The sequence below is a fragment of the Diadema antillarum genome, unplaced genomic scaffold (genome assembly GCF_040938485.1).
Source record: "Diadema antillarum isolate AM-2024a unplaced genomic scaffold, OU_Dant_1.0 seq00000285_RagTag, whole genome shotgun sequence".
NCBI lineage: Eukaryota > Metazoa > Echinodermata > Echinoidea > Diadematoida > Diadematidae > Diadema > Diadema antillarum.
The window spans coordinates 434692-461734 of record NW_027271313.1 but is presented as its reverse complement, the minus strand read 5'-3'; the positions used below and the strand labels follow the sequence as shown (position 1 = coordinate 461734).

Below are 27043 nucleotides of genomic sequence, written 5' to 3'. Positions count from 1 at the left end.
ATGCAATTATTTGTCAGATGAGTGCACAACTTCTACCTCAAAAATATATTTCTGCTGCAATGACATCAGCCTTCCTTTTTAATTTTTTTTTTTCCAGACAAATCAATCCTAGCCATGCCATCACAGCCTGGTGCCAGAATATTTAGAAAGATATAAATTCCATGCTCAGTCTTCTGGCTAAAGGTTCTTATATTTTCACATAATGCATTCTTCTTCTTTTTTCAGATATGAAGTGAGGACAATAACCTTCGTCATAACCTTAAACTTCATGATTCTAAGAATGAGAAGGATAATTCATATTTCTTATAAAGTTTGTAGCACAATGGTTTCTGTGAGAAAATCAAATCATTGCTACTCTGAATGTAAAAGATGGGATATTTCAATAGTTGTAGTTTTAGAGAGAACATGAATTTTTTTCAGGTTCCAGGAGACATTCATTCTTCTCTGATTTGTATCTTATATGCTGTGTTTTGTTTTGCATTGATATAGAGAAATTGTAGCAGAAAATATCAAATTTTATTGTTTGTTAATCATTGTGTATGAAAGCAAACTCTGTTGAAAGAAGCAACCTTTAAGAGGCATGTGTTTTAAAAGAGCTGATAAACAGGAATCTCTAAACAGGTAGGGGTGCAGACAACTGTGTTTAGGGGAGTGGTAAACTATCACCATTTTTGCCCTGGTGTTGAAATATTCACAGTTACAAACAGTAGGATGTGGAAGGTTTGACATAGTTTAGTGACTGATTTGAGAAGGGATGTCAAAGGAGAAGTAAAAACAATTCTTAACTGCAATGGAAATCAACAAAAGTTAAAGTTCAAAACCGAGATCACTGAGTTGTTTCAATAAGGTTATTTCGAGATGGCAAATGACTTGCACTAAAAGAAATTTGTAAATTCACCTCTTAACATTGATCTTTATTCACACAAATACACACATTCAATAATTGTCTTTTACTTTAACTTCTACCGTATTTCTTTTCCCCTTGTTCTATTTGGTTGTTTGTTTTCTGTACAGTCTTTTTAATATGCAGATATGGGAGAGATAATCTTTATATGTTTATGGAAGTTGTGTTTGCCCTAAAATTTTCTTCTCTTGTCAGTCATGTGTCCACTCTGTATTTTCTGTGTGTCTCTCAATGCTCCAGTTTTATTTAGCTTCAGTGTGGACATCATGTTCATTTAGTTGTCCTTCTCTCTCCTCCTTCTGTCTATCCTTCCATTCTTCCATCCCTGGTCAGCCTTGTGAATGTCATGATGATGCCTTGGCACAAACTGGAGCAATAAGCGCCGGCCTTACTCCCATGGACGATATGTCATTAGTGATTAAATCCAGTCCAAGTGGATCTTACAGGACCCTATGGTGTCATTAATATCACGTCTAACGTGTTAGGAGGCGTCAAAGACCCAGTGCTGTAGGCTGACAATCCATCAATATTTGAAGGCAAACGCACATAGAATCAGAGACATATTCTGAGTACTTCCTTCACGAAGTATGGAATACATATCTGATTTTAAATGTGTGCAGTAGGATTCTGTTATTTACTTTTTGATAAAGTCTATGACCAATCAAAAGAAAATGCCTCGAACAGTGTAAGTCCAAAGGATGATTTTACCAACATCACGGAAGTGTTATAAATTCTAATTTACCATCTTCTTCTGCTCTGGAATTGTACAATCATGATTCTGTTCAGGTAATTTAGAGGCAAAGGAAATGAGTTAATTGGTAAAGGGTCATGATGCTCAAATTTATTGAAATAAACTTTTCATCATATTTTACTTACACTTTGGAGGAGTAATCCTAAAGGATGGACAGTGCACAGTCAATCAAATTATTAATGTGTCCAGGATGCAGAGCCCTAAAGCAGGGTTTAGTACCAGGGCCAATGAGGGACTAGGCACTCATAATTAATATCTTCTGTAGATGAAGATGTAGTGCACCCTAGATGTATCAGGCATTAAAAAGCTATAAATCAAAAGATAACAGTTGATCTCAGTAATTTCAGGGGGAGCCTCATTGTTCCATGAACCAAAGACGCCCCACCCCACCTTTTTTTCCCATCCAATACACATGAGCACATTCCAATCAGACCAGGCAGGAATCATCTTTAAGATAGGGAATGCAGAGTTATGTAATATAATTATGGTCTTCACATGGGGCATGGGGCGGGGCTACTGGTGGTCACTCACTAGACTACTAGCAAAATCTCTTCTCTAGTCACAAGTTGTACGAGTACGTTGTGGTTTGCATGTCTTTACAGGTGAGAAATGAAAGAATGATAATCCAAGGTTATGATATAACAGAGATTTCAAGAGAGGATTGAGTCAAGTTTGATTTCATTTTGATGCTCAAGTGGGGTCAAACTTTAAGTGGGGTCAAACTTTAAGTGGGGTCAAACTTTAAGTGGGGTCAAACTTTAAGTGAGGCTCATAGATTATCTTTATGTTAAGTCACATAAGACATGATATTAAGAGATTTGCGATACTCACTTGTCATCATTGCCATGATTTTACCAATATAATCACAAGTACTCATCTGTCACTCACAATTTACTTTTCTTTGCTAAAGAGCTTTTTCATGCGGGTATTCACCCCTAGATTTCAGTAAAAAAGTACAGAATAGTACAGAATAGATGTGTACTTTTCAAAGTTCTTTTCCTGAAACCCCATTTTTTCTTTCATGGGGGAAGGGATGATGGAAGTACTGCATGTATATGTAGCATCAGTTCTGGCGCTGATTTGGTTTTTCTTTGACTGACCTCGACTAGCCATTTGAGCCACTTTGGTGTGGTTAGTAACGAGAAGCGGTGGTTCCGTTCTGAGAAAGCATTGGTTCCATGCTATCTGGGATAGCCTGGGTAAATCAGTGACTCACAGCACATCTCTAGCACTCCTTTCCATCTCTGAATGACAAATCACATATCTCTGCTATAATTTCCCTGATTATCTCTACACCAGAGTGACCTCAAACTCTTGACTTCAAACTACATGCCTTCCAATGAGAGGCTTCAAACTCTAATGGTTACATGGAGTGGGAGGGAGACCAAGAAACTACCTGATTTCTTTCTCAACTGATCCGTCGATCAGTAGACGAATAGTAGCTATAACACTCGATAGTGCTGATGTAATAGTATTCCACTCTGCAGTTAGAACTCTATGAACATTCACATACATGTATACATACATACATACATGCATACATACATACATACATGCATGCATACATATATACATACATAGTTCTGTACACACACAGGGATCTGATTATGTATGTCTATACATACGTACCTTTGTATTATATATCCTTGTAAAATCCCTAAAAGTAATGAAACTGTTACTGTTGTGTTTACTAATCCCATCCTGATATTTCCTCACAAGCATTGTTGATTTCTAGAAATGATTGCCAAGGTAAGATGATATTTCACATTTGGGTTCTGAGAAATTCTTATTCTGAAGATATTCTTGATTTCATCCCCATCACGTCTTCAATTTTGTCCTTCATAAAGCAGAGGACGACAAATGACAAGTGAGGAAGGGTTCTCACCACTTGCCAGAATCCGGCAGAAAATGTTTTCTGTGCACGTAAACAAACCTTGCGTGGCCAAGCCACCGTTGGGATCTCGTTTCTGAGGCGAAATGAAACGAGTTTGGATGTTTCGCTCCCGATCGACCCCATTTGGAGTCAGCCGATGGCAGCTCAGTGGGTCAAATTGGTTTGGAATGAGCTTTTTATGGGCCAATTTCACCAGCTGCCTGCTCAGAGGAGGGTAGGTGAGGGCTGGAATCGGTGTCGGGTTAAAGGCGGTCTTCTTACCTTGGTCTTCTTCCATTGCATCGTCTCACTCAATTCCTATTCATTTATCACATGCAGCAAAATCCACCTGATGCCAATTATATTCATTGCAGCGAGAATCATATCAGGTGATTTATGTAAATTGTGCGAGCTGTGGGCTACAAAACATTTCATTTTACCATGAAACATATTGTCTAATTAAAATGTTTTGATGTAATGAATGCTATGTAATGTGTACCAGTAAATGATAGCAAAATGATAACAACAGCAAAAAGAGAATTCATATAATATGCTCTCATGGCTAGGATTTTTCAGTGGAGGGATGCTGAATTTGAGACTTTGGATACAGTTTAAGTGATTGTTGAAGACCTTGTGATTGTGTAGGAGAAGATACTGTGTGTGTCCCTTAATTTACCAGGCTGTGTGTGGTGCATGTTTACAGCGCCCCCTCAAATTTTCATGTCACCAGAACAATAACACCAGCTTAGCATGAATATCATGTAAATTAGAATAACTAATAATGACTTAGCAAAGGTTTGAGTAGGGCAGTGTCATAAAGCCTATATGAATTGTGGAAGAACAGACATATTTTGAAAATATGACTGAACAGGCAATCCCCCGTTTCCTCTGTACGTATATGTAATGTATATGCAACTTGTAATATGTGAATTTTTATATGAAGACGGAAAAAATAAAAACAATTTGAATTTGTCAACAGTTCTGGTTTTATCATTGTTATTATGTTTGTGTAATGTCAATACTAATCTACTTATTAATTTCATTAGTAGTACTAGTTGTGGCACTGGTATAAATAGTATCATTATTATTATCATTTTCATTAATGTAATTGTTTTTAAGTAAGAGTACTATTTCATTATTTATCATCATGATGAGTACCAGTTTTTGCTAGCTAGTTTTCTCAAGACACTCTGATACAGTTAACAAATTAAAATAGAAAACAAGAGAAATTCAGCCATTGGTGCTCTCAGTAAAACAAAAGTGCATCATAACAATCTTCCTAGATACAGTTTTCAGTAGTAACATACTTTTGATGTCAGATAAACTAATGTTCTGTTTATTGCTCATACATCATTCTCTTGGGACTATCTTTTCAAGCAAGGCTCAAAAGAAAAGCCATTTGTGATCATATCTATCTATCATATCTATTATTGGATTTGTTTTTCTAAAGTCACATACAAAAATGTTACTTTCCACACATAATTTGAAAATAAAAAAGTAATGACAGACAAATCCCAATGGTAAGATCTGGGTCACATCTAGTCTACAAACATTAAGGGTGTCAAGATAATGACAGAAATAATCTAAAGAGACTGTTGTGGTATTTAAGAGAATTTGGATCTATGCCTTGTATCTGACATCTCTCAAGCAGCACTGCTGTGTAGAACTTGTGGAGCACTAAAAACTTCCTTTTGCTTTTGTGTATAGTACACGGAAAGCATGAGAGAATATGTCAGGTGTCATATTTACCCTAACACCTTTACAACCAAGAATATGTGTCCCAGATTTGAAGAACCAGCCAATTTCTTGTCAGAATTCTGAAAAATTGATTTGTAAAATGTTTTGACACTTTTTATCCCGAGAGGGGAGCCGGGAAGAAACGGAGAAGAAGGCAACACAGAAAAAGCAGTTATCGATCAAAGTTTTCCCACATTCCTTCTGTGCCATCCTGTCTGTTGCATCCAGCATTCCAGATGAGCTCAGCTACCAGGATCACTTTTCGAGGAATATTCTGCAGAATTACGCGTAATGTGCTGGTCCTTGCCAGATAATCGTAACTGAATCGGTTGGTAATGTGAGTGAATGCGTGTAACAGGGTCACGCAAGTCCTGAAGACTGAAGATTTAAAGCAAGATAGAACCCCGGAGAGTGGTTAGCTGCTGTATTGAGACTGGTTAGGTGAACATTACAACTTGTTGAAATTATGGCCATTTAATAGGTCATGTAAGAATGTAATGCAATGCTTTGTTGGTATCTGTCAAAGTCTCTATAGTCATTTAGTTACTGTGTGGCTTGACATCTAAGTTGCAAGCAATCTACAGGTACACCACTCATTCAAAACAGCCCTTTCTTTAGTTGAAACACATATTGTCATTTTCTTCCATTACAAAGCTTAGATTGTGCAGCAGTATGATTTTACCAGATGTAATTGCCATTCTTCATGGTGGATGGATTTTTTCCACATTTCAAGGAATTAAGGAAAGTTATTAGTTATTGTTTATGAAGAGACTGCAAGCTCTGATTTTTGGCAGTCCCCTCTATTTCCAATCAATTTTGATTTTGTATTTATCATAAAAGACATACCATTTATTGCAGTTTAATATTTTCCTTGAGTACAGTTTTGTATTGATTTTATGTACTTATGTGTATCTAACTGTTTATTTGCATTTGCATTGGAAGTGATGTAAATGAATGAGTGAATGAATAAAAAAAGAATTTCTTCTTTCGAGTGATTGGGTATTCAACTTTGCATTTCAAGATTTCTTCTCTTAAATTAAATGCAAGTATACTGTCTGTTTCTAATGGAATAATTCATATCTCTTTCGTACTATATTATCTCATTTTCAAGGACAACATTATGCCGATTATAGGTGACTGACAAGAATGATATGGCCTTGTGTTATATTTATGTTAAAATCTACATATAGAATTGATCAAACTTTGGAATATGTCTTTTTGTGAATGAAAAAAGCTGCATGTGTCCTTTAAGGGCAACTTCTCAGGGTTGGATGAAAGAGGAAGGAAGAGGAGAGGCTTTTACACGCTAAATTGATTGTGAATCAAACACACTTCTCCTATGCTCTTTCACACCTAACCCAAGCAACCCTGTTGCTTCATTTGCTCGTTAGGATACCGCCTTCCTCCAATCAACGGAATTGAACAGTTGGACACTTCCTAATGCCGGGTGATTTATCAGCTGACTCCTGAAATTTCCACCACTTACGCCTAGCTGCGTTGCAGTGGCACTGCAAACCCGTAACGGGGAGAGAAAGTTTGAATGAATGGATTGGATTTTTTGGCACAGATTGGATAATAATGACACTGAGAGGATTTCAACTGATGAAGTTTTATGGTGTTCTAAGGAAGGATCAGCTTACCTCTTTATATCGGAGGACTGGATGCATTGGGAGCCTAACAAACCAGCCAGGGATACTGCAGTCTGTCATCTGTTACAGGCAAGATGAGTTTGTTCCAGCTTGTCTACCAGGAAGCCTGAATGAAAATGAAAGAGATTGGAAAGAAAAAGTGTCTTCAGAATTGCAAAAAGAGAGGAAGAGAATAAAGCAGAAATAAAAGCAAGTGAAGGATAGACTACAGTGCTGATGTGGTTGTAGATAGACCTTCCCCTGTCCCCCCTCATCATGAGCAGCCGTACTCTGAGATAAAATAGGTGCTTTCCATTTTGGGCTTCATGCAATGATGTATCCATGGGCAGCTCCATCAATGTCTTTAAGCTTTTCCTTCCTTGTACTTCGTAGCCTCAAATTTGGTGCTATCCATCTTTGTTGTTCTCTCCTTTTCTCATTTTTGTCTCGTGTCTTGTATTCCAAGAAGAATTCACTTGCATTTTATTTTGCTGAAGTGGAATTCATTGTGCCACACATAGATTCATGGGAGCACACATAACACACAGCAAAAGATAGTTACACAGTTCAGTGAAAAGACAAGGGAAATAGAATGAATACAAAAAGTACATGCTAAATAGATTAATTTCTTAAATTAAAAAAAAGGCTTATATTAGTATAGAAGACATGTAATAATACTGGTGATACCGTACACTTTGAGAAAGTGTTTTCCCACCTTTTTTGATAACATGGTCATTAGTGATGTTTTATGGTAATATCATTTCTTGGATAGCATCACAGTCAAATGCCATGGCAGCTGTAAGATAACCTTGGAAAAGATATTATTTTAATTCTGTTCTCTTTCTAGCATAACATTGATTTTTGCCACCTATCACTTTTATTTCACTTCTGTAAGTGAAAATCTTATTTGATTCGTTGACTTGTTTTTTTAGTCATTTTTTTTTTAATATGGAGCAGAGATGCTGAGTGTCAAAAATATAATGAAATATAAAGGAGGCAGATTACTTCACAGGAAAAGAATTGACCATTAGACATTCACATGCCTTGCAGTACTATTAGCTGGACAAAACTCTGTGCACACAAAATAAAAACAGGCAGAGGTAGAGATAGATATGACATATGTCCATTTTTTAAAGATGTTATATTGTTACATGGTGCTACAGGAATATGCAACCCAAAGAAGAATTCATCTTTTTTGCACTAAAAGGAACAACACAAAACAAATGATAGAGACTTTTAATGGAATTGGAGAAGAAACACACGAGGTAATTTAAGTTGTAACCATTTGATATTGGTAGAGTTGGTATTGGAGCTTGGTGGGTACTATATCAAGTCTATGGGGATTTCAGGATCTACTAGGGAAAGGTTTTAAACATGGTATTCATTAAGCACCACATAGAGATGTCTCAGATATGCTTAGCTGTAATGTTGTCTTTTCACAACACATTTTCATTTTGCCAATTTCCTTGAAGGATATTTAACATTTTTGTTTTCTTTGTCACTTGGTTAAAGCTGCTTAGGGGATTTTGTGGCTCGAGGATTTTGCATTTACAATCTCCCAGGAAAATGAATGACAATAAAAGACTGAAGGTATAGTTTTTAGTCTTGCTGCATACACATAAAGAAGGATTTTCATCCAGCTTGCAATATCAAAGATTCATAATGTAAATGGCCTTTTTAAAATCCTCATAATTCTATCATAAAGTCAACAGGCCCACACTGAGACTGGTCTAACTATTCTTTATGCTTCTGTGATATTTTGCAACTTCTGCTAATCTCTTGCCTGAATTTCGGTGATTCCATTTGCAACAACCTGTTCAGGGTAAATTTCATTGTAATGCAATCCTTATAAGGGTGACATACCAGTATCTCAGTAGAAAACAGTAGGACAGTCACACACTCACACAAACACACACGCACACGTACACACAGCTGCCCTAGTTACGAGCAGACAACACTGATGTAATCAAGTTGCTGTTGACGTGAGGTGTGCTCCAAACAGCATGTAATCCCATTTCTCCGCCCGCTGCCTTCTGACCCGAAGCCGATGACTAGGGTGTGTTTTCATTGAACCTCCCCAGAGCAGCACAAGATCCTCCTCCCTTTTAGTTTACATTGACTGGGATGCTTGTAACCACCATCTTCTCCAGTGTTTAAAACACTTTAAAGGAAAATGTGTTGACGAACATCGTATTGGTGACATAGTTATTGTGTACTAAAACTAGGACTAGAATATAGTTTCAAAAGTTGTGCAGCTACAGTCAAAGGGCATTCAGACCTGAATTCTTTTCTTAAACTATTGTTGTGATGTGTACTTTCAAGTCTGTGATTGAGCAATAAATTTTAAGCAGATATAGCCCATGTCATGACTTTGCAGTCTTATGGAAGTTTTAAGTAGGCTGTGTTTCGTGGTGTGTGATATGTAGCACAATGGGAAAATTGTGGGCTGTGTGTTAGGACAGCTCTCCATCATGGCTGCCAGCAGTAGACAATTGTGACTCGATGATGGAGCATTTTGTTTAAGCATTAGAAAGTCAAGCATGGACCAGACTCTCCCGAGCGTGAGATGTAACCAGGGCATCGAGCGTGACGGTGTTTTCTGGAAGAGGGATCAGGCGGGGGGAAAGTTTTTGCAACCCTGCGGAGAGAAAAAGAAATCGCCGTGGTGTTTAGACTGGCGGCTGCGAAGCCGTGACAAGATAACAGAATGTCGTAGGCACCTTTCACTGCGGCCGGCCCAGCCTGCCACCGGACTCGGCTTCACACCTCTTAATCTGAGGAGTGCGGAAAGCGGCTTCGCCCCAGAGAAATCAAATGCTGAAAACAATCGCACACCTCCACTGACAAGTGTATTTTTGTCCCCCAGCCTACATATTCACTTGAAGGGAAAGGCCTACCTGAGGTGTTACTATATACTCTGATCTATCTGTCTATATATCTCTTTCTCTCCCCTTCTCTATCTCTCTTTCTATTTCTATTCATCTCTCGCTTCACCCTCAGCAGCAATTAATGGACTGAGAGATAGTGGATGCAGGTTGGTTTCCTCTGGCCTAGTTTAATCCTTAATCCCCCTTAATCTGGCAGATATAATGACATCAAGGAGATTGAGAGTACCGCTGTATAAATACAGTGTATTGATTGCTTTACTGGAGTCTCTTAGACAGGGATCAACAGATCCTGCATGGGACGGTTACTTCGAGTTACTCCAACTTTCAAAGAATATTACTACAGCACAGAGCAGCATGTTTTATCATTCACATACTTGTAATGTTAAACTGAAAATAACTTTGAAGGCTGAACATAACAGATGGGTTGTTCCCAACTTATGCCCTTATACCACTATCCAGACAAAGTGAATGGGACCTATGGAATTTGATTTAGAGACTGTGAATCAATCTGTTATGGTGCTCTGTGTTTGATACCAACCTTGTCAAAAACTGCTTCATAAGCCCTGGAATTTGTCAATCCATATTTATCCTTCAGTAAAACTACATGGAACATCCTTTATCTGTTGTAATGCGTAAGTCAATTAGTTTCAGTAAGTTTTATTTCTCCACTTGTACATAACAGAAAATAAGTATAACAATATCACACATATTTTTCACAAGTCATGAAAATATCAAAAAGATTTAACATTACAAGTATATTATCCTGTGAAATCATACATGAATTTCATTGTACAGATCTTTGAGGGAGACCATTATCAATAAGCAAATCGCTTGACTTGGACGACGGCCTCTGAACATTATATGCCTTAGGACAAGATCACTTCAAACCTGTTGTCATATACAGAAGTAAAAGCAGACATATTGACACCAAACACCCCAAATCTCAAACTTGTTTTATATGTGTTCTTCTTTCAGTGATGATTGAAATACAATGTTTCTTCAGTTAACATGAAGGCCAAAGAAATATCCCAATGTTGTTGTTGTTTTTTCTTTCAAATCACAGGTATTTTTTGATATCATTTGTGTGTCCGTCTGTGTGTTTATATTTATGTGTATGAATACAAACTGCAAGTTGTGCAGAACACGGCTGTGTGCATTACTCATTCAGGCTGGACTTCAGATCAGTAACCTGTCATGCCCATGATATTGTAATTCTCCAACGAGTTCCTACATGGCATGCCAGCTTTCCACCAGCAGTTGGTTAAGAAGGCTCTACTCGAGGATCTGTTTTCAAATTCAAATGTTTTTGTGACTCCCCCTCGCTATTGTATACTTAACAAACTCTTTGTTACCTGAGAACCAGAAGGGCACTATCTTGTTATAAGATTTGAGCATGAATAATAATGAAACAGTCAATTTTCATGAAATAAAAAGCTCATCTAATCAAAAGTGGGTGTATTTATAAGCATCATTCCAAATATTGGATAAAATAGCACCATTATGGTTTTGATTTTTACCATTTTACTGAAAATGAAAATAATTCAAAATTGATGCCATAATGTAGAGGAGATCAAGCTCTACAACTCGATACCAATAACTCAATACCAAAAAAAATTGTGATAATTGCCTTCTGGTTCTCAGCCGACATAAAACATTTTGCTTGAATCAGGAAATGAATAAATTCAGCAATATGTAAAATCTTTCAGTGCATAGCAAACTAATTATCAAATTCTAATCAAGAAATATGGAAGTTTGAAATTGTTTTCTCTTCATATCATTTGTTCTTGTGCAGTGGTACAAAGATGGTCAGCTCTTGACCTCTGACTCCCATCTGGCACTCACTGGAACGGGAGAGTTGTTCTTCCTGCGGGTCATCCCACGGCTGGACATTGGCGTGTATCACTGTGTGGCCACCAACTCCCTGGGATCGGCCTACAGCAACAACGCCACTCTGGAAATTGCCTGTAAGTTATCTACTTATGAACGCCAGTCCCTCAGCTGCTGTTGAAAGCCTTGTCACCAAATCATATGGGTTTATTTCATATACCATTTTATCATGAGTATTCTAAAAATGACAGATGATACCAAACTTAGGCAGAGACAGCAAATTACACAGAGAGAGACAATCTTTTGTCAAGCTTCTAGCTGTAATAATGCTAACATTTGTTTGGAGCTACATCCAAATCTGGTCATAACATCTTCTTTTATCTTGTCTGTTCTGGAAAACAAAAGAAATACATATATAACCATACTCCTGTGATTGCTCAATGAAAGAGACATGCATGAGCATGTGAGCATTTTTCACATTGTAGACATAACTTACCACACAAGTCCTCATAACATCCTTACAGTGGCATCTTCATGGCACACATTGTTCATTGCTAATGTGTTCAAACATTCAGGGCCTGCCCTAATGTGACTTTATCTTGATTCCAAAGCTGTAATGTTAGACAAAGAAGATCCAATCATACATCAAGTGCTCCTCCATCTACACCTAATTCAAACTTCACTCACAGGCATGCTTGCAGCCTTACTATCACATTTATTGATATGATAGTACTTTGTACATGTTAACATGTATTAGAGTTCCTTGGGCAGTTTTGTATCTCTGACCAAGAATTGATTCTGCCTCCTACCCCTGGATCATTTTTTTTTTTTAAATCGTGTGCTGCTGAGAAAAATTGATTTCCATCCTCCAAGTAACCAATGGCAACACAAGGATGAGGACTTAGGGAGTCATAAGATGACAAATACACGAAGAGAATCATAGATTAACGAGATTGGTTAGAGAGAGAGAGAGAGAGAGAGAGATGAGAGAGAGAGAGAGAAAATTAGGATGGATATGACAAGGGAGGATATTAAAGCAAAAATGATGATGAAGAGATAATGAGGCTGTAGGAAGAAAAAAAAGATATCAGGTGTGAAATATGAAAAGACAAAGATATAGTCATTGGTGTCAGGAAATGGAAAAATGAGGAAAGAGCAAAAAGGGAGCAAGAGAGGAAGAAAAGTGGGTTAATAGATAGAGATAGATAGATAGATAGATAGATAGATAGATAGATAGATAGATAGATAGATGATAGATAGATAGATAGATAGATAGATAGATAGATAGATAGATGATAGATAGATAGATAGATAGATAGATAGATAGATAGATAGGTAGATAGATAGATAGATAGATAGATAGATAGATAGATAGATAGATGATAGATAGGTAGATAGATAGATAGATAGATAGATAGATAGATAAATAGATAGATAGATAGATAGATAGATAGATAGATAGATAAATAGATAGATAGATAGATAGAAAGTTTGATGGGAAGGAAGGCAAGGCACAGTGAGTGCGGGATAGCAGTGGAGAAGACATCTACAATGTTCTGAAAGTTTCCATCCATAGTGCAGCAACTCTGGTCATTCACCTGTAGCGTATGTCATTGGGTAGGTTTAGGTAGAGTCCGGAAGAGGTCAATTCTCTCCCCATTCATTTGTCTTTTTCTCATTATCGTGCCAGGCAGTCATCATCAAAGTATCCCATACCAGGAAAATGGAGTAAATGGAAGGTTGTAGTTCAAAGAATTCAGAGTTATCTGGATTAGGGACTGATGATATCCGTGGATATATGCAGACAATTCTCCTTTTGCAAGTAGTGCATTTCATGTCTGATATCATTTCACATTGTTAAGTTTTGAAACTGGACCAAGAAAAGTTTGTTTGAAGTCAAGGCTCAAGAGAGAGATCAATCTTGGGTAATATTGGTATACTCCATGCATCAAGGTATTCTCTTGCAGTGCATGATTTTGGGAAATGCAGTGATATGTTAGGAGAAGGTTAAAGGACAAGTTCACCTTCATTAACATAAGGATTGAGAGAATGTAGCAATATTAGTAGAACACATCATTGAAAGTTTGAGGAAAATTGGACAATCCGTTCAAAAGTTATGAATTTTTGAAGTTTTTGTGCAGTAACCGCTGGATGAGAAGACTACTGCAGTGTGTGAATAACTTAGATGTCACATGCGTATAACAATGTAAGGAAAATATAAAGAGAATTTCACAAAATTTCATCTTTTGAAAAAAGTACACATTCCCCCGACTCGTTACCGACAAATGTTATGGGTAATATTATTCCCCCTGCCTTTAGAAAGAGGCAAGTCAAGTGCTCTTTTATTATGCGAAAAAAGTGAAAATATGTTGAATTTTCTTTACATTTTCTTTATACTGTTATACGCATATGACTCACAAGCTGTAGTAGTCTCCTCATCCAGCGGTTCCAACACAAAAATTTAAAAAAATTCATAACTTTTGCATCGATTGTCCAATTTTCCTCAAACTTTCACTGATGTGTTCTACTAATGTTGCTGCATTCTCTCAATCCTTATGTTTATGAAGGTGGACTTGTCCTTTAATGACAGGAAAAATGTTAGTGCTTTCAAATTACTGATAGCTTGTCAGAATTTTGATACCCAGACTCAGAACAATGGCCCTGAAAAGGTTCCTGCTTTTAGGGAGAATCTTTATTTTTAAGATTCAATGCCATTATGCATTGTTTCCTGTTCTCAACTATCATATTTTGAGTATGATTTGTTATCTATGTTTTATTAAAACTCAAAATACTCCTAGATCTTCCTTTTTAGATAGTGTGACAGAGCAGTATTTATTCCTCTTTATGATTGCTGAATCTTTCCAGAAATTTCAAAAGGAATAAGTATATTCCATCCCATTTCACAGACTTGATGCTTCTTTACTCTGATTAAAATTCATGAATCCTGGAAATAGATGATTGAATTTTGTGTAAGCAGAGTTCATTAATTTATGTGCTATTGTTCGAGCTGGAGGATTGTATTGATCACTGCATAGGAGAAAATGGGAGAAGATGAATATATGATGAGTGTGAGGAGACGAGTTGCAGGTGAATTCACATAGTGGAAGATTTGATAGATGGCTGTGACTGACAAATCATGGAATATTCTCGTATACAAAGGAAAGACAAAAAGTTTTAGCGGGGATCCTCCAAAATGGGTGATTTATGAATGGGCAGTGCTACAATAGAAAATTGATGTGTTTGTGTGATCAGCCGCACTGTAAAAACAAATGAAGCAATGGTTCCTCTTACTTCCGCTCCCTTTTCCTGAAACAACATGTGCCTTCATGTACCCCCTACAAACTTCTCCCCCCCCCCTTTCGTTCTCCCCTAGCTAGATACCCTCCCCCGCCCGTACCCTCTCGAGTTACCCCTTTAATTATATAGAGCGATCTTGCCCCCCAGTCACAACTACTCCTCATATTGATTTTCTTTCCTCATCTCAAGTTCGGCAAGTGCCTATAAAACTAGAACTTTGCTGCAAATAGCAGTATTTTTTCACACTTACAAAGTCAAACAAAATTGATTTGTGGAGGGAGGGGGTTTTAAATGGGCTAGATATAAAAAAAGGGAAAATAGTTGGCAGAGGGGGCCAGCAATTTGTATATGATTGGGGCATTAGTTGGATAAATATTAGTGTAAAAGGATATGCACCAAATTGATTTTTTCACCTTCATCTTCTGCTTGTGCAGAAGACAACGAAGGGTCTTGTTTCTGTCTAGACGAATGTTTGCACAATTTGACTAAGATATTACTATTGATTGCACAAATGTTAGTGTACAGTAATCTCATTGCTAGGCATCAGAAGTGGACATTAATGTGAGGTCAATAAACCCTAATTTTCTTATTTGAGTGACACAAATCATGAAACAAAAAGATTCTAGACCAATTTATTTATACTGAGATGAAGGAAAATGACTCTGTTCCCCATTTTCTCCCTTTCAATACTGTCTTTTCATCTAGATATATTTGAAATTGGAGAAATAATGATTTTAGCAAAAATAAGAAATAGGGAAGCATTATTGCTAAATATATTATTAAATCAAATTTATTATTAAACAAAACTTGTCCATGTGCTTCTCTGTCTACCTACATTAGATTTGTTGCTAAAAGTTGCTAAAAGTATATCATGGTATGCCTAAGCTTTTCTCTGGTATGAGATGTACAAGAAGTTTGAAGGTTGCTCAGAATTCCTACCTTTGTGACTATGTTGTCAGCTTTCTTTGAATGCAAGCATTCTTCACTCTAAACAAAAATCATGAAATAAGGTTAGATATATAAGAATCTCTGAGTTTAAAACTCCATAAATCACTGACTTGACAGTACATGCAGTGAATGTCTTTGTTTTCACATAATAATGATCTCACTTTCTTAGGACACCACCTACACAAAATGGGGGGTGTTGATAGGTTTTTCCACCCTTTTTCTTTGTCCAGTAATTGTCACTAGAGATGGGACCGGTATTGATTGATGTGAGTCAGGACCAGGATCCAAGCTGGGCCGGACTGAAACGGGAACCCCCTGAGTAAACCTCGCCCGCTGAAAACCCCCGTTGAGATTTGTTTCACACCCTATGGGCTGAATGGCTGGCTCCCTTGCACACCTCTATGACACACAGTGCAAGGATCTTATGGAGACTGATTTCCTTACCTTTCATTATCAATCTTTGTTTCGGTGTGTGAGGTAAAATTCCCTATGTTGTGTCCATCTTTATTAGTTAGGGGGACTGAATGTGATGATATTCAAGACTTTTTTTATCTATGCTTCAGCAAACACCATTGTTTGCCTGATATTGGAATGTGGAAATTTTCCTGTGAGTAAGAATAATGAGAATCTCCCCTATAAACTCACCATGAGTGTATATCAAGTAGTAGTTAGTGACTTGAGTAAAGCTCATACCTTTTGTCATTGATTGGCCTGAACAATTTCCAGCAGTACTATGTTACTTATGACCCCACAGTGCATGGGAGGAAATACGTCAAAGATGAAAGGAGAGTCAAAGGAAGGGAATTTTAGTTGGTGGTTTACTGAAGGTGGATTCAGAAGACCAGGAGGTGTTGGGTTAAATACAATGGAGATGCTATTGGAAGTTTGTAACCACATGGCAACGACCAGATTAGGAGCGGTCTTTGCCGAGCATTTAGTGACATTACTTGTGAGCAAATCAAGATCGGAAGAGTAAACAGATGCCCAGGCGAGAGAGAAGAGGGGGAAGAATGGGAGCGCAGACACCTCATGGAACGAGTGGAGACATGGTGGATTTGGGAGCAGACACCCCCGGCGGTAGCCGCGAGTTGTCCTCGCCTCTTGTTGGTGCTAAATGGATTGTTCCCTCTCACCAGTAGTCTTGTTATGTGTCCTTTGATGGACACACCTTGCCATGTAAAGCCCAGAGAGACGAGAGACTCTCGTGCTGGTGGTGCCCCCATCACCCATGGCTGTCTCTCTCCCAACCCACCATCCCCTCCAAACATTCCACCACCTATTCAAATGCGCCCCATGCCCTCCGTTACAGCGACAATGGAGTGACACGGAAAAGGCATTGGGCCATGAAATTCACAAAATCCCCGCCTAAGAAAAACAAACTGCAGAGTCCTTACAGTCCCAACAATATCCTCCTCAGATTTTTTTTTTCTCTTTCGGTTCATATTTAGGTCCTAATAATTAGGGAGGTATTTTGCCGACTGCGTATTCATCACTCACAATGCTTGTCAATTCACATCAGAGTACATGAAAAGGGAACGGCGGCACTTTGTTCATGGCCAATTAATACTCTGCATTGTATGTATTCCCCTCTACTTCCTTATGCTAGACTTCACTTGGCGAGGGAAGAATGAAGAGAAGAAAAAATCATGAGGCACAATCGTTCATTTGCACCTAAAGTTAATAGTTGTAGTCACCCAGGAGCAAATGCCCACGTTGGAAGCAAAGAAAACATGTTGAATTCTAACAGAATGAAGCATTCTAGCAAGGTTAGGGAAGAGAACTTTACATTCCACTTCATTGTACATGCGCTTCCCTGGTTCTCATTGTTACGACAGATTTTGATATAAGTTTATATCGCATACCAGTTGGAAAGGAATTGTGTGTGAAGTAGTAACCCTCAATAGGAAAAATGTTTCTGTCTTTAACACAAACTGACAAGTTACAGATGAGTTCGACAGCTTCAGAACAAAGAGTTTCACTGGACAAAAAAAGAAAAGTGTTATATTCATAAAATCCTTCTTTAGTGACTTGACTCGATGGTGTTAAGTTTTCAACTTATAGAGGGGGATAAGTTAGAAGTGGATTCTATTTCTTGCTCCTGACCTCACAGAGAAATAGATCCAAGATTTGGTACAAACTCTGCTGTTACTACATGTCATTTTTATAAGGGAAAAATATTGCACGTGGAAACTAAGAATTTGAATATTGAATTTGGATTTGTGACTACTGACAAGGCAATTGTTTTCCCAATAGCAAATAGTCATATGTCCTCTTTACCTATCTAATCCTTTTAAGGTCTGTCCATCAGGTGCTCTTAAGCAAGCATGCCTTGGATAGACTTCTAAAGGAGTAAGTCATGAGGATAAAGCATGGCTAAAACTGATGAAACTACTCCTACCAAGGAACAGAGACCAGAAGAGATTAAAGGTCTTTGATCTTATCCACTTGGCCCCGACACATTTATAGAGCTTGCACTAGAGGATCCCTCTTCCCTCATAGAAACAACTGGAGTGAAACTGAGCTGAATTTGTACCTTTGTTGACTATGGTAGAGGCAGAGGCTTTGTAATAGGAAGTAGGGGCATGGGTTTCTGGATTAAGTATTATCAGTGGATATAAAGAAGCAATCAAGTACAGGAAGGGGCTTAAAAATGTCTTAATTGGAAACCAAGAGGCATGAAATAACTAACTGACTTTAGGATGAAGAAGCGAATTTGAGTTTTGTCATTGAAGAAAGTCAACTATTAAAAGACCCTTAATACACTATAGACACTTAGTGAAGGGAACAGCTCCCAAATAAGCATGAAGAAAAAGAAAATAGAATAAACCCTCAGCACAGTGACTTTGGAAAGGAAACAGTGTGTAATCCAAGTTCAGGAAGAAATCAGTTTTGAGAATCCTATGTAGGAACTTATTAGTCATGAACTTTTGGCTTCTTTCATGCAAGAACTTAATCTACTGATCTCACATAGAGATTCTGAAAGATACTTAATTTTTCCTACTGGTCAGATTAAGTGACTTACACGGGGAGAGCTATGCAGGTCAATTACAGTAGTGTGTAGTTCTTCTGTGAACTTGGCTTAATCCATCAATTATTGCTATACCTCCTTCAGAGTCAGAAATCTTTTAGCCTTTGATGTCTTGAAAAAGAGAAAATCATCTAAAGCTCATATATACCATGATGTTTAAACTTTCCACGTTTAATTATGAAAATGTAGATTTAAAGGACAAGTCCACCTTCATATACATGTGTATTGAGTGAATGCAGCAATATTAGTAGAACCCATCAGTGAAAGTTTGGGGAAAATCGGACAATCCATTTAAAAGTTAAGAATTATTTAAAGTATCTGTGCAGTCACTGCTGGATGAGAAGACTACTACAGCTTGTTATGTCATATGTGTAAAATGATACAAAGAAAATATAAAGAAAAATCATTGTGAATGGGTTTAGATTATTGTGAAAAGTCCAAGAATAACTAAACGTTTAGGATTAAGTCATACCAGACAAGGATATTATGTTATATACTTGTATATGTGACCGTGCACCTCAAAACGAACATAAAGTCGCACACACTGATTTTGCGTGAGGACTGGAAATAAGTGAAATGGGTCAACCTAGCCGAACTTGACTTTTTCATATTTTCTGAAAGAGCGGGTCTTCTTTTACATTATGCTAAAATTTGGTATCATAAAAAGGGCAGGAAAGTGTGTTTTTATAGCAGTTTATCTCAAACATTTTTGGTAGAATAGTGTGATTAGGTGTGTCTTTAGAATCCCTTTTTCATTTCTGAAAAACCTTGTCCACACTCTTCAATTTCAACTCTAATAACTTTTGAAAGAGTAGTGCTACTGCTTTGAAAGTTGGCATTAATTATGGACAGAATGTGTTAATGAGGCACGCTTAATTTCAGTTTAATCTGATAATCCCTTCATTGTTGTTACCCTGGTGGTTTACTTCCTGTTTTTTTGTCCCATTCATCGCACAGCCAGCATGGTTTGGTAAAGATTAAAGCGCTTGAATAGACACTGTACTTCAGAGCCTCTTTTCTCAGTTCACACTTTTCCTGAGTTTGTGCTTTTTTTCCAGTATTTAGATAGGTTAGGAGAGTCCATTTGATTTGAGTTATACATCATTTTAAAGCTTAAAGTCTGCTCTTTCAGAATATGGTCCTAACTAAAAATTCATGTCTGGCGACTTTTTGTTTGTTTTGAGGTGCAGGGTCACATATATACTTTAAGACTAATAGACTTGAAGAACTAATTTTGTTTGCTGTATTCTAGGTAATCTCAAACTTTGCTTTTAAGGAAAAATTTCTCAGTCATGCTGAGAAATTGATATAATGATAGAATATGTCCACAAATCTTATTGTTGCATTAAAGCCATAGGCAAGGTAATGTGATGACTAAGTCATGTTAGTCAAATGAGTACATGGTGGCGATAATATCACTGATTTCAACAATGCCTGCAAGTTCTGTAAAAAAAAGATACTGTGTGATTTCTGTGAAGGAAATATCAGTTCTCAGTTGATAAAGAAGCTGCACAGATAACACAAAGTATGGTGGTACAGGAGATTGCAATCTTGTGTATAAATATGTTTTCTGCAAAAAAGTTGAATTGAAAACAGGGATAGACAGTTGGAATTTTGAAGCCTGGCTGGTATGATGGATAGCAGCCATTTAGAGAAGGCCTACCCTTTCTCGCTCATTTCCTCCGCACTCTGAGATCAAAACTGGTCAACCTTTTCCTGAATCATACTGCCCTCAACCAGCAGGGAGTGACAAGCCCCTATCGCGCTGTGTTTTCCTTCCTCCGCACATAGCGGACATGTGAATGTTCAGGCCTGGAATGAAAGCTGCTAGACATACGATCAAACAAGGGCATGTGACCAATAAATCAAGACGTAGAGTCCGAGATAAGCGTGCACTTAATGAGAGGACGCTGATGGGAATTGAAGGAATCATGCACAAATATCAAAGTATGAATTATTTCTGTGAACGGCGGTGATTACTGAGATATCAACTGGCTTCAACTGTGTTTTGTTGGAGGTTTTCAATGGGCAGCGCTGTAAGCATGTGAGATTGAGTGGGGAAATGCCTAGGGTCGTAAAAATCATGGGCCCTGCAGTGTTTTCACAGTGGTATACATTAGTCCCATTGTTTGTGTGTGATTGGCTCATTACTTCAATAAGTTCATCATTTGGCTGTAAAGATGAAGAAAGGGAGAGGGAAAGAAGGGAGGAATAAGAGAAGACTGAAGAGTATAAGGAATGGGGATTTCTTTTTTCCTTCTTTTACCCCAAACTCGGCCCAAGTTTCAATTACGCCGGCAAGATGAGTATTGATGACAAGTGGCTAGGGACGATAAAGGTCATAGCTATCAGCATCATCAAAGCACTTTTGTCCTGTCTCACCGGTGTTAGTCTATGGCCTCCTATTTCCTTTGCTCTGCTGTCAAACCATTTCTTTTCACCACTTACGCAAAGTTACGGCGGGCAAAATACGCTGCTGCTCATATTGGTGAATGGGTCAGCTGCTTGGGTCTTTCTTCCTCGTCCTCTTAACCCTTTCAATGTCATTTATATGTGCAGGTCTTATTTGAAAAAATTGCTCCTGCTCCAAATTGCTCCTGCGGCAATCGCCCCAGTCTTATTTTCTTCGAGTTCTTAGGGTTAGGGTTAGGGTTTTGATCGGGTCTTAGGTTTAGTTTGATGTGAGGAGTAGGATTAGGGTTAGGGTTATGTTTGTGGGTAAAATTCATGTTTGGCTTAGAGTGCAGATATTTCATGGGAGTAATATCATCACAGGAGCAAATGTCATGGAACCATTTGAACTGGATACCATGAGTGGACTACGTCCATGCCACACTCAAATGTCAAGTCAGTCATTCTTCTGTGATTGATCTTAAGATTATAGTTTGTATTTGTTTTATACTGTCTCTCACAGATATTACCTCACTGTCGGTCAATATCAGCATCATTTATGTTAAAGTTGTCTTGACAGTTGATTGCAGACTATAATGGTACATAAAAGTGTGTGAAAATAAATCATATTGAATTTGACCCCCAAAAAAATTTACTTATGATAAATGTGAGACATGAAAGATAATGTTTCATTTCTCTCAGTCAGATTACTCCTTGGTAACACGACTTCCCTCATGTTTTGCTTCAATATAGCCTTGGTGCAGTCCTCATATCTTGTCAACGAAAGCATTCACCCTTGTGAATTAAATGTCTCCTCCCCCCCCCCCCCCCACACACACACACACATGGGCAGAGTTCACACCAAGTACAGACATGATAGCACAAGGATGTATCAAGGAATGAATGACAAAAACAGAGGCACAATACCAATCTTTTACCACATCTGTGCATTGCTTGGGGGGCACTTCCAAAGTAAAGTGGTAGATAACGGTACCTTTCTTGTACCAGCCCAGACCTCCCAATCTAGTACTTCCCTGAGCCCATTACTCTTCCAAATGGTCCCCATTGAAACTTGGTATAGGATTATCTAAAGCCCTAAGTAGATAATGGCTGACCCATGAATGCTGCTGTGGCTGAGAAGAGCACTCTTTTGTTGCTCATCAACAGCAGTTTCAAGTTTTGCGGAAAACATCTCTTTTTCGTGCCTTCCCCGCCAATTAGCTCCGGGCTCAGTTTAAGGGCTTTGTAACAATTACCTTGCTCCTCCTGAGCCAAGTAACTCACATCACTGCCAAGAAATTCTACCAAGAAATTCTTTAGGAAGTTCGTTTGACTTTGGCTGAATTAATTATCTGACCTCCATGACCTCTCCACAGCAAACTTAAAACAGTCTTTTTTCAAGTTGAAAGTGATTAAATGGGGAAAAACAAGGAATTTTACAGTTAGTAAAGAACTTGTTTGTAATGTGTATGGAAATGTGATTTATGCAGAGAGAGTTGATATTTTAAGTGTAAAAGCATATTTCACCATGTTAATCCCAAGCATTTTTCTTAAATCATGTTTAGCTTATTTAATCAAGTTTTCACGCAGTTCTGGCCAGGAAGGACTATGATTTTGAGTGGTATGACTGAAGAGTTTTCATATATCATTTACTGAAGCAAATCGTGAAAATAGGGCAGTGTTTGATCTTCAATAACCAAGGTGTTGAATAACCCTCCTAAAAGGGCATCAAAGATCAAAACAGAGGATTGCAGAGATGTTCCAATGTTAACTAGTTCCCTACCGAAACGTGGTGGCCTGCGTATTAAAGTCTGTGGGCATTTCAGAATTCAGTATGGAATGGGTTAACACTGATGTGGAACATGTGAAGAGTTTATTGTGTTGCGCTAGAAGCATCTTCTTTAAAATTGTAGAAACATTTACTGTAGACAGAGTAAAACTATGTTCGTCATACAGACATACAATGGAAAAAAACCCATCAGTATTCCATCTTCCCTGTTGCAAAGGTTGGTATATGGAGGCAGCGCTCTGTCCTGACAGCTCTTAGTGTGAGTGATGGTAGTGAAGGAGCCACTCTCCTCTTGAGAGGGTCTCTGGGAGCACTGAATGAGGTGATGAAACGCCCCCTCAGACACCACTTAGGGGTACAAGGGTGCCCGAGTGCTTATCAACAAGAGGCTTAACTCCTGGCATGGTTTATCCCCTTGAATAGAAGCACTAGGATGCAACTCTTTCTCTTTTTTCTATTTCCTCTTCTGAAAGTTTTTGCTACTTATTAATGAAACTGAAACTGGTTCACTGTATTCCATAGAAAATGCACCTAATTTGATCACTTCAGTTTGGCTTATGCCTCTCAAACAATTATACCTCATCATTTTCTTCTTTCTCTCGTGAAGTAGAGGTTAGAATATGTGCCTTAAGATCGCAAAATTTGTTAGAATATCTAGTCAAGTCCTGTGTACATCAATTCTTAATAAGCTTGGTGGTAAAGTGACAAAACTGGCTGCCACAGAAAATCGAAAAATTCATGTTGAAGATAATGATGTCACAGTAGTTTCACTAACATTTTGATAATGCTCCTCTTGGAGGTTATGATAGAAGCTTAGATTTGTGTTCCCTTATTTCTACATCCACATCCACTAAGTTTGATTTGTTGTTGGAAGAAGATGTGTAAGCAATGCTCAACTATCAATTCATTCAGCAGCAGAAACTGAAACAATTGTCCAAATGTATGTGTTCGTTTTCTTCAGATATAGAAAGCCAGTTTATCAGGGTGACTTTGATGATGTAAGTTATGAGTGATGTATGATCCTTTGCTGATTCTTTTATGTATTACATAATAATGACCTGACTTACAAATCATCTTTTCTTGTAATTGGGCTATGTAGCTCATTAGCTTCTTCCTTATGGTAGCCAGATGCTTCCTGCACAAAGCCTACAGAAATTTCATATCTTGAAGGTTTTATGTTAATCTGCATCTCATGTTCAGGCCAAATGAGAACATCAATGATCCATCTTTTTTTTTTAATGGATGAAAAAAAAAGATAATATTCTTCATATGATACCTGAAAAATGCAAAAACATCTTCCTTTGCAAGATCATCCAGGGAAGAAGGTCATATGTCAAATCTTTGACTCTGCATCTCTAATGGAGCTACATGAGGTTGTCTAGTCTCCCTGACGTTTCGGATGAGACCCTGGCATGCCGAGGCTTGATGGCCGCCTAAGCTGGTAGAAAATTGATCCAGGGACTCCCTGATAGGATGTGTCTGACTCTAGGCCTCCCAAGCAATGGCTTCAGTCACAGTCAATTCATGAAATTGTCCTGCTGGACCATGTTCAGGGGTCAGAGTTTGATAAAGGTGATTCAGGAGGAGATATAGAAGTCATGAATCATAAATCACAAACCTCCACTTTCGCTGGATTTTTTTTTTTAGAGGGATATCTCAAAATCATTAGAAATAAAAACATCCTGGAGCAAAAAATGCATTTTAGACTGTGTTGTAGTTGCACTTTCATGTGCCATTTTTCAAGCATTGTTTGTGGTCTGTGACATATGGTAGAACAATAGAGAAATGCTTGATGGTTTGGCTTATGTGTTTAATTGTTTGTTTGTGGGTGGGTTGGTGTGTGTATGTAAAACATAATTCACTTGTAAAATGGCAGAAACTGTTCTGAGCTCATTACTAATAAATATGGGGGCTGTAGTAAGATTTCATGAAATGCCTGTTCAATTTTTTTTCCTTTTCATAATGGAAGAGAATGTATGTGGGAGCAAGAGGAAGTTTGCAGTGTCCCCTGTCGCTTTGCTTGACAGACAAGACAATGTTTTGACAGGGATCAAATTAAAGGAAGAGCTGTCAGCCTCCTCTTCTTCCCATCATCCCAGTTCTAGACTTAGCTCTTGTTTTATCAATTAAACATTATGCCCTCCGTGGCTCCCCGGCACTCCCCTGCCCCATGTACAAAGGCATGGGATTTCATTAAAACAGCGTCCATGTCAGTTAGGGGTAAAATTTGTGCCCGGGGGCTCTCCAACGGCAACGAGATGGATGAGCGGAGACAGGGCATGGCAACGGCAACTGGGAGGAGTGCATCTCGGTCAGAGGATGGGGCATTCAAGAAGTTCTTTACTTACAGTGGAGTTCAAGGTTGCCCTGTACCTCTGGCCTTTTGTCAGGGGCTGAAACTAAAAGGAATATCACTTTAGGGTTATAGTGTTTCCACTTTAAACGTGAAAGACTCGAAGTAAAACATGTTTGCTGATGCAAAATCAGATTGAATTTATGCTAAGGCAGCATTTAGGAGAAGAGTGGCATGGTCAAACTTAGAGAGTATCCGTCTACAAAGATGAGCTGTACAGATTGAGTTTGGGGGAGTAAGCAGTTTGGTAGTCTCCCCCTAGGGCTGACACTCTTACCTGAGAGATAATGTACCCCCTGAGGGGTAGGGAAGGGTAGTGTGGCATACAGGGGGGAAGGAGGATATGGGGGTCGCTGATGTTGTGTGAGATGCAGACATTAATGCATCAAATGTTGCTTTCCTAAGAATAGGGAGTATGCAAATTGTTGGCACAAGCAGCTAAAATTGCTCAGTTTACAATCTCATCAAAATTCATCCAGTGTTTTGGCGCCAACTTCTCACATTGCCCACTTGAGTCCACTGTCCATTGGTGCAACTGAGGAGTAACGTGACAGCCTTTCCTCGAGTATTCTCATTTTTTTTTTCTTTTTGCACAGATAGTGTCAAAAGGTTCTTCTAGTGCTATCTAGCTGGCATTCTATTGAACTTCTCACTCTGAGATTCTTTGTTGATGTGGAATGTCTTTTTGTTTCATACAAAACTCTGTTAGCAAAGTTTCCATGGAGTATCAACAGCCATGTGGGTCTGGATATTACCTTAATTAACCCATTGAGGATGGGCTGATTTTGTTACAACACGCATTTCCCAATCTTCAACAGGTTTAACAGTCAATACTGATTTAGCAAGAAGTACAGTTCAAAAGTAAAAGTCTATAAAAAGTCAGTGAACATCCACACAAATCTGAGTTTCCAAATTTTGGACTGTGATTCCCAGGATTTTCAGTAGACTTTCCTCTCTGAAATCTATGATATGTTCAAATTTGTTATCAGATAATTTGTGGCATATCAACTGAAAACTGGTCATTGGAAGTGAGAGAAAAAAAGTGAGTCACAATCAGTATTATTGAATGTTGGTTCAGCTGGTGTAACTAGAAACCTGATTACTGCTATACTGTGAATGTTGATGGACAGCTACTATGCCATCTCTCAAACCGACAAATAAAACTTTGGTGTCAAAGGGCGAAATGTGGGAGTAAAGTGAAGTGAATTGCAGGTCATTAAGTTTCTTTTATATAAACTCTGAGACATGAAAAAGCAAAGTGCTTCAATTGTTTTCTTAACACATATATTAAAGTTAGGATTATATTTTTTTTTTCTTCTGAGGACTGGATGACATTTACAATCAAAGAGGGAGGAATGCAGTTTCTCTCTAAGCTCTCAAAGTTGTTCAGTTAACTCTTTAGATATGGTCCAATTTTATCTTGCCATAAACATGTGGGAGAATATGACCCAGGAAATATTGAGCCTGAAAGACCACAGGTTAATGCAAGAGAGCTATCATGGACTGTGATGATTTGTTTGTGTGTTCAGGCCTCCCCTTTTAAAGTGTGGCACTAAAAGTGGTGCCCTTTTCAATAGTGGGGTGCCTAGAGTGATGGAGAAGCTATGAATTCCCAGGCTAGGGTATCTA

The 27043-nt window shown here is 38.2% G+C and overlaps 1 protein-coding gene across 1 annotated transcript in view; it reads left to right on the top strand.

Moving 5' to 3' along the window:
* The window catches only part of LOC139730002 (roundabout homolog 2-like), a 105077-nt gene that overhangs the window by 24663 nt on the left and 53371 nt on the right, over window positions 1-27043 (top strand). The window contains 1 exon segment of the mRNA XM_071640923.1: window positions 11574-11745. Coding sequence (XP_071497024.1) covers window positions 11574-11745 — 172 coding nt within the window.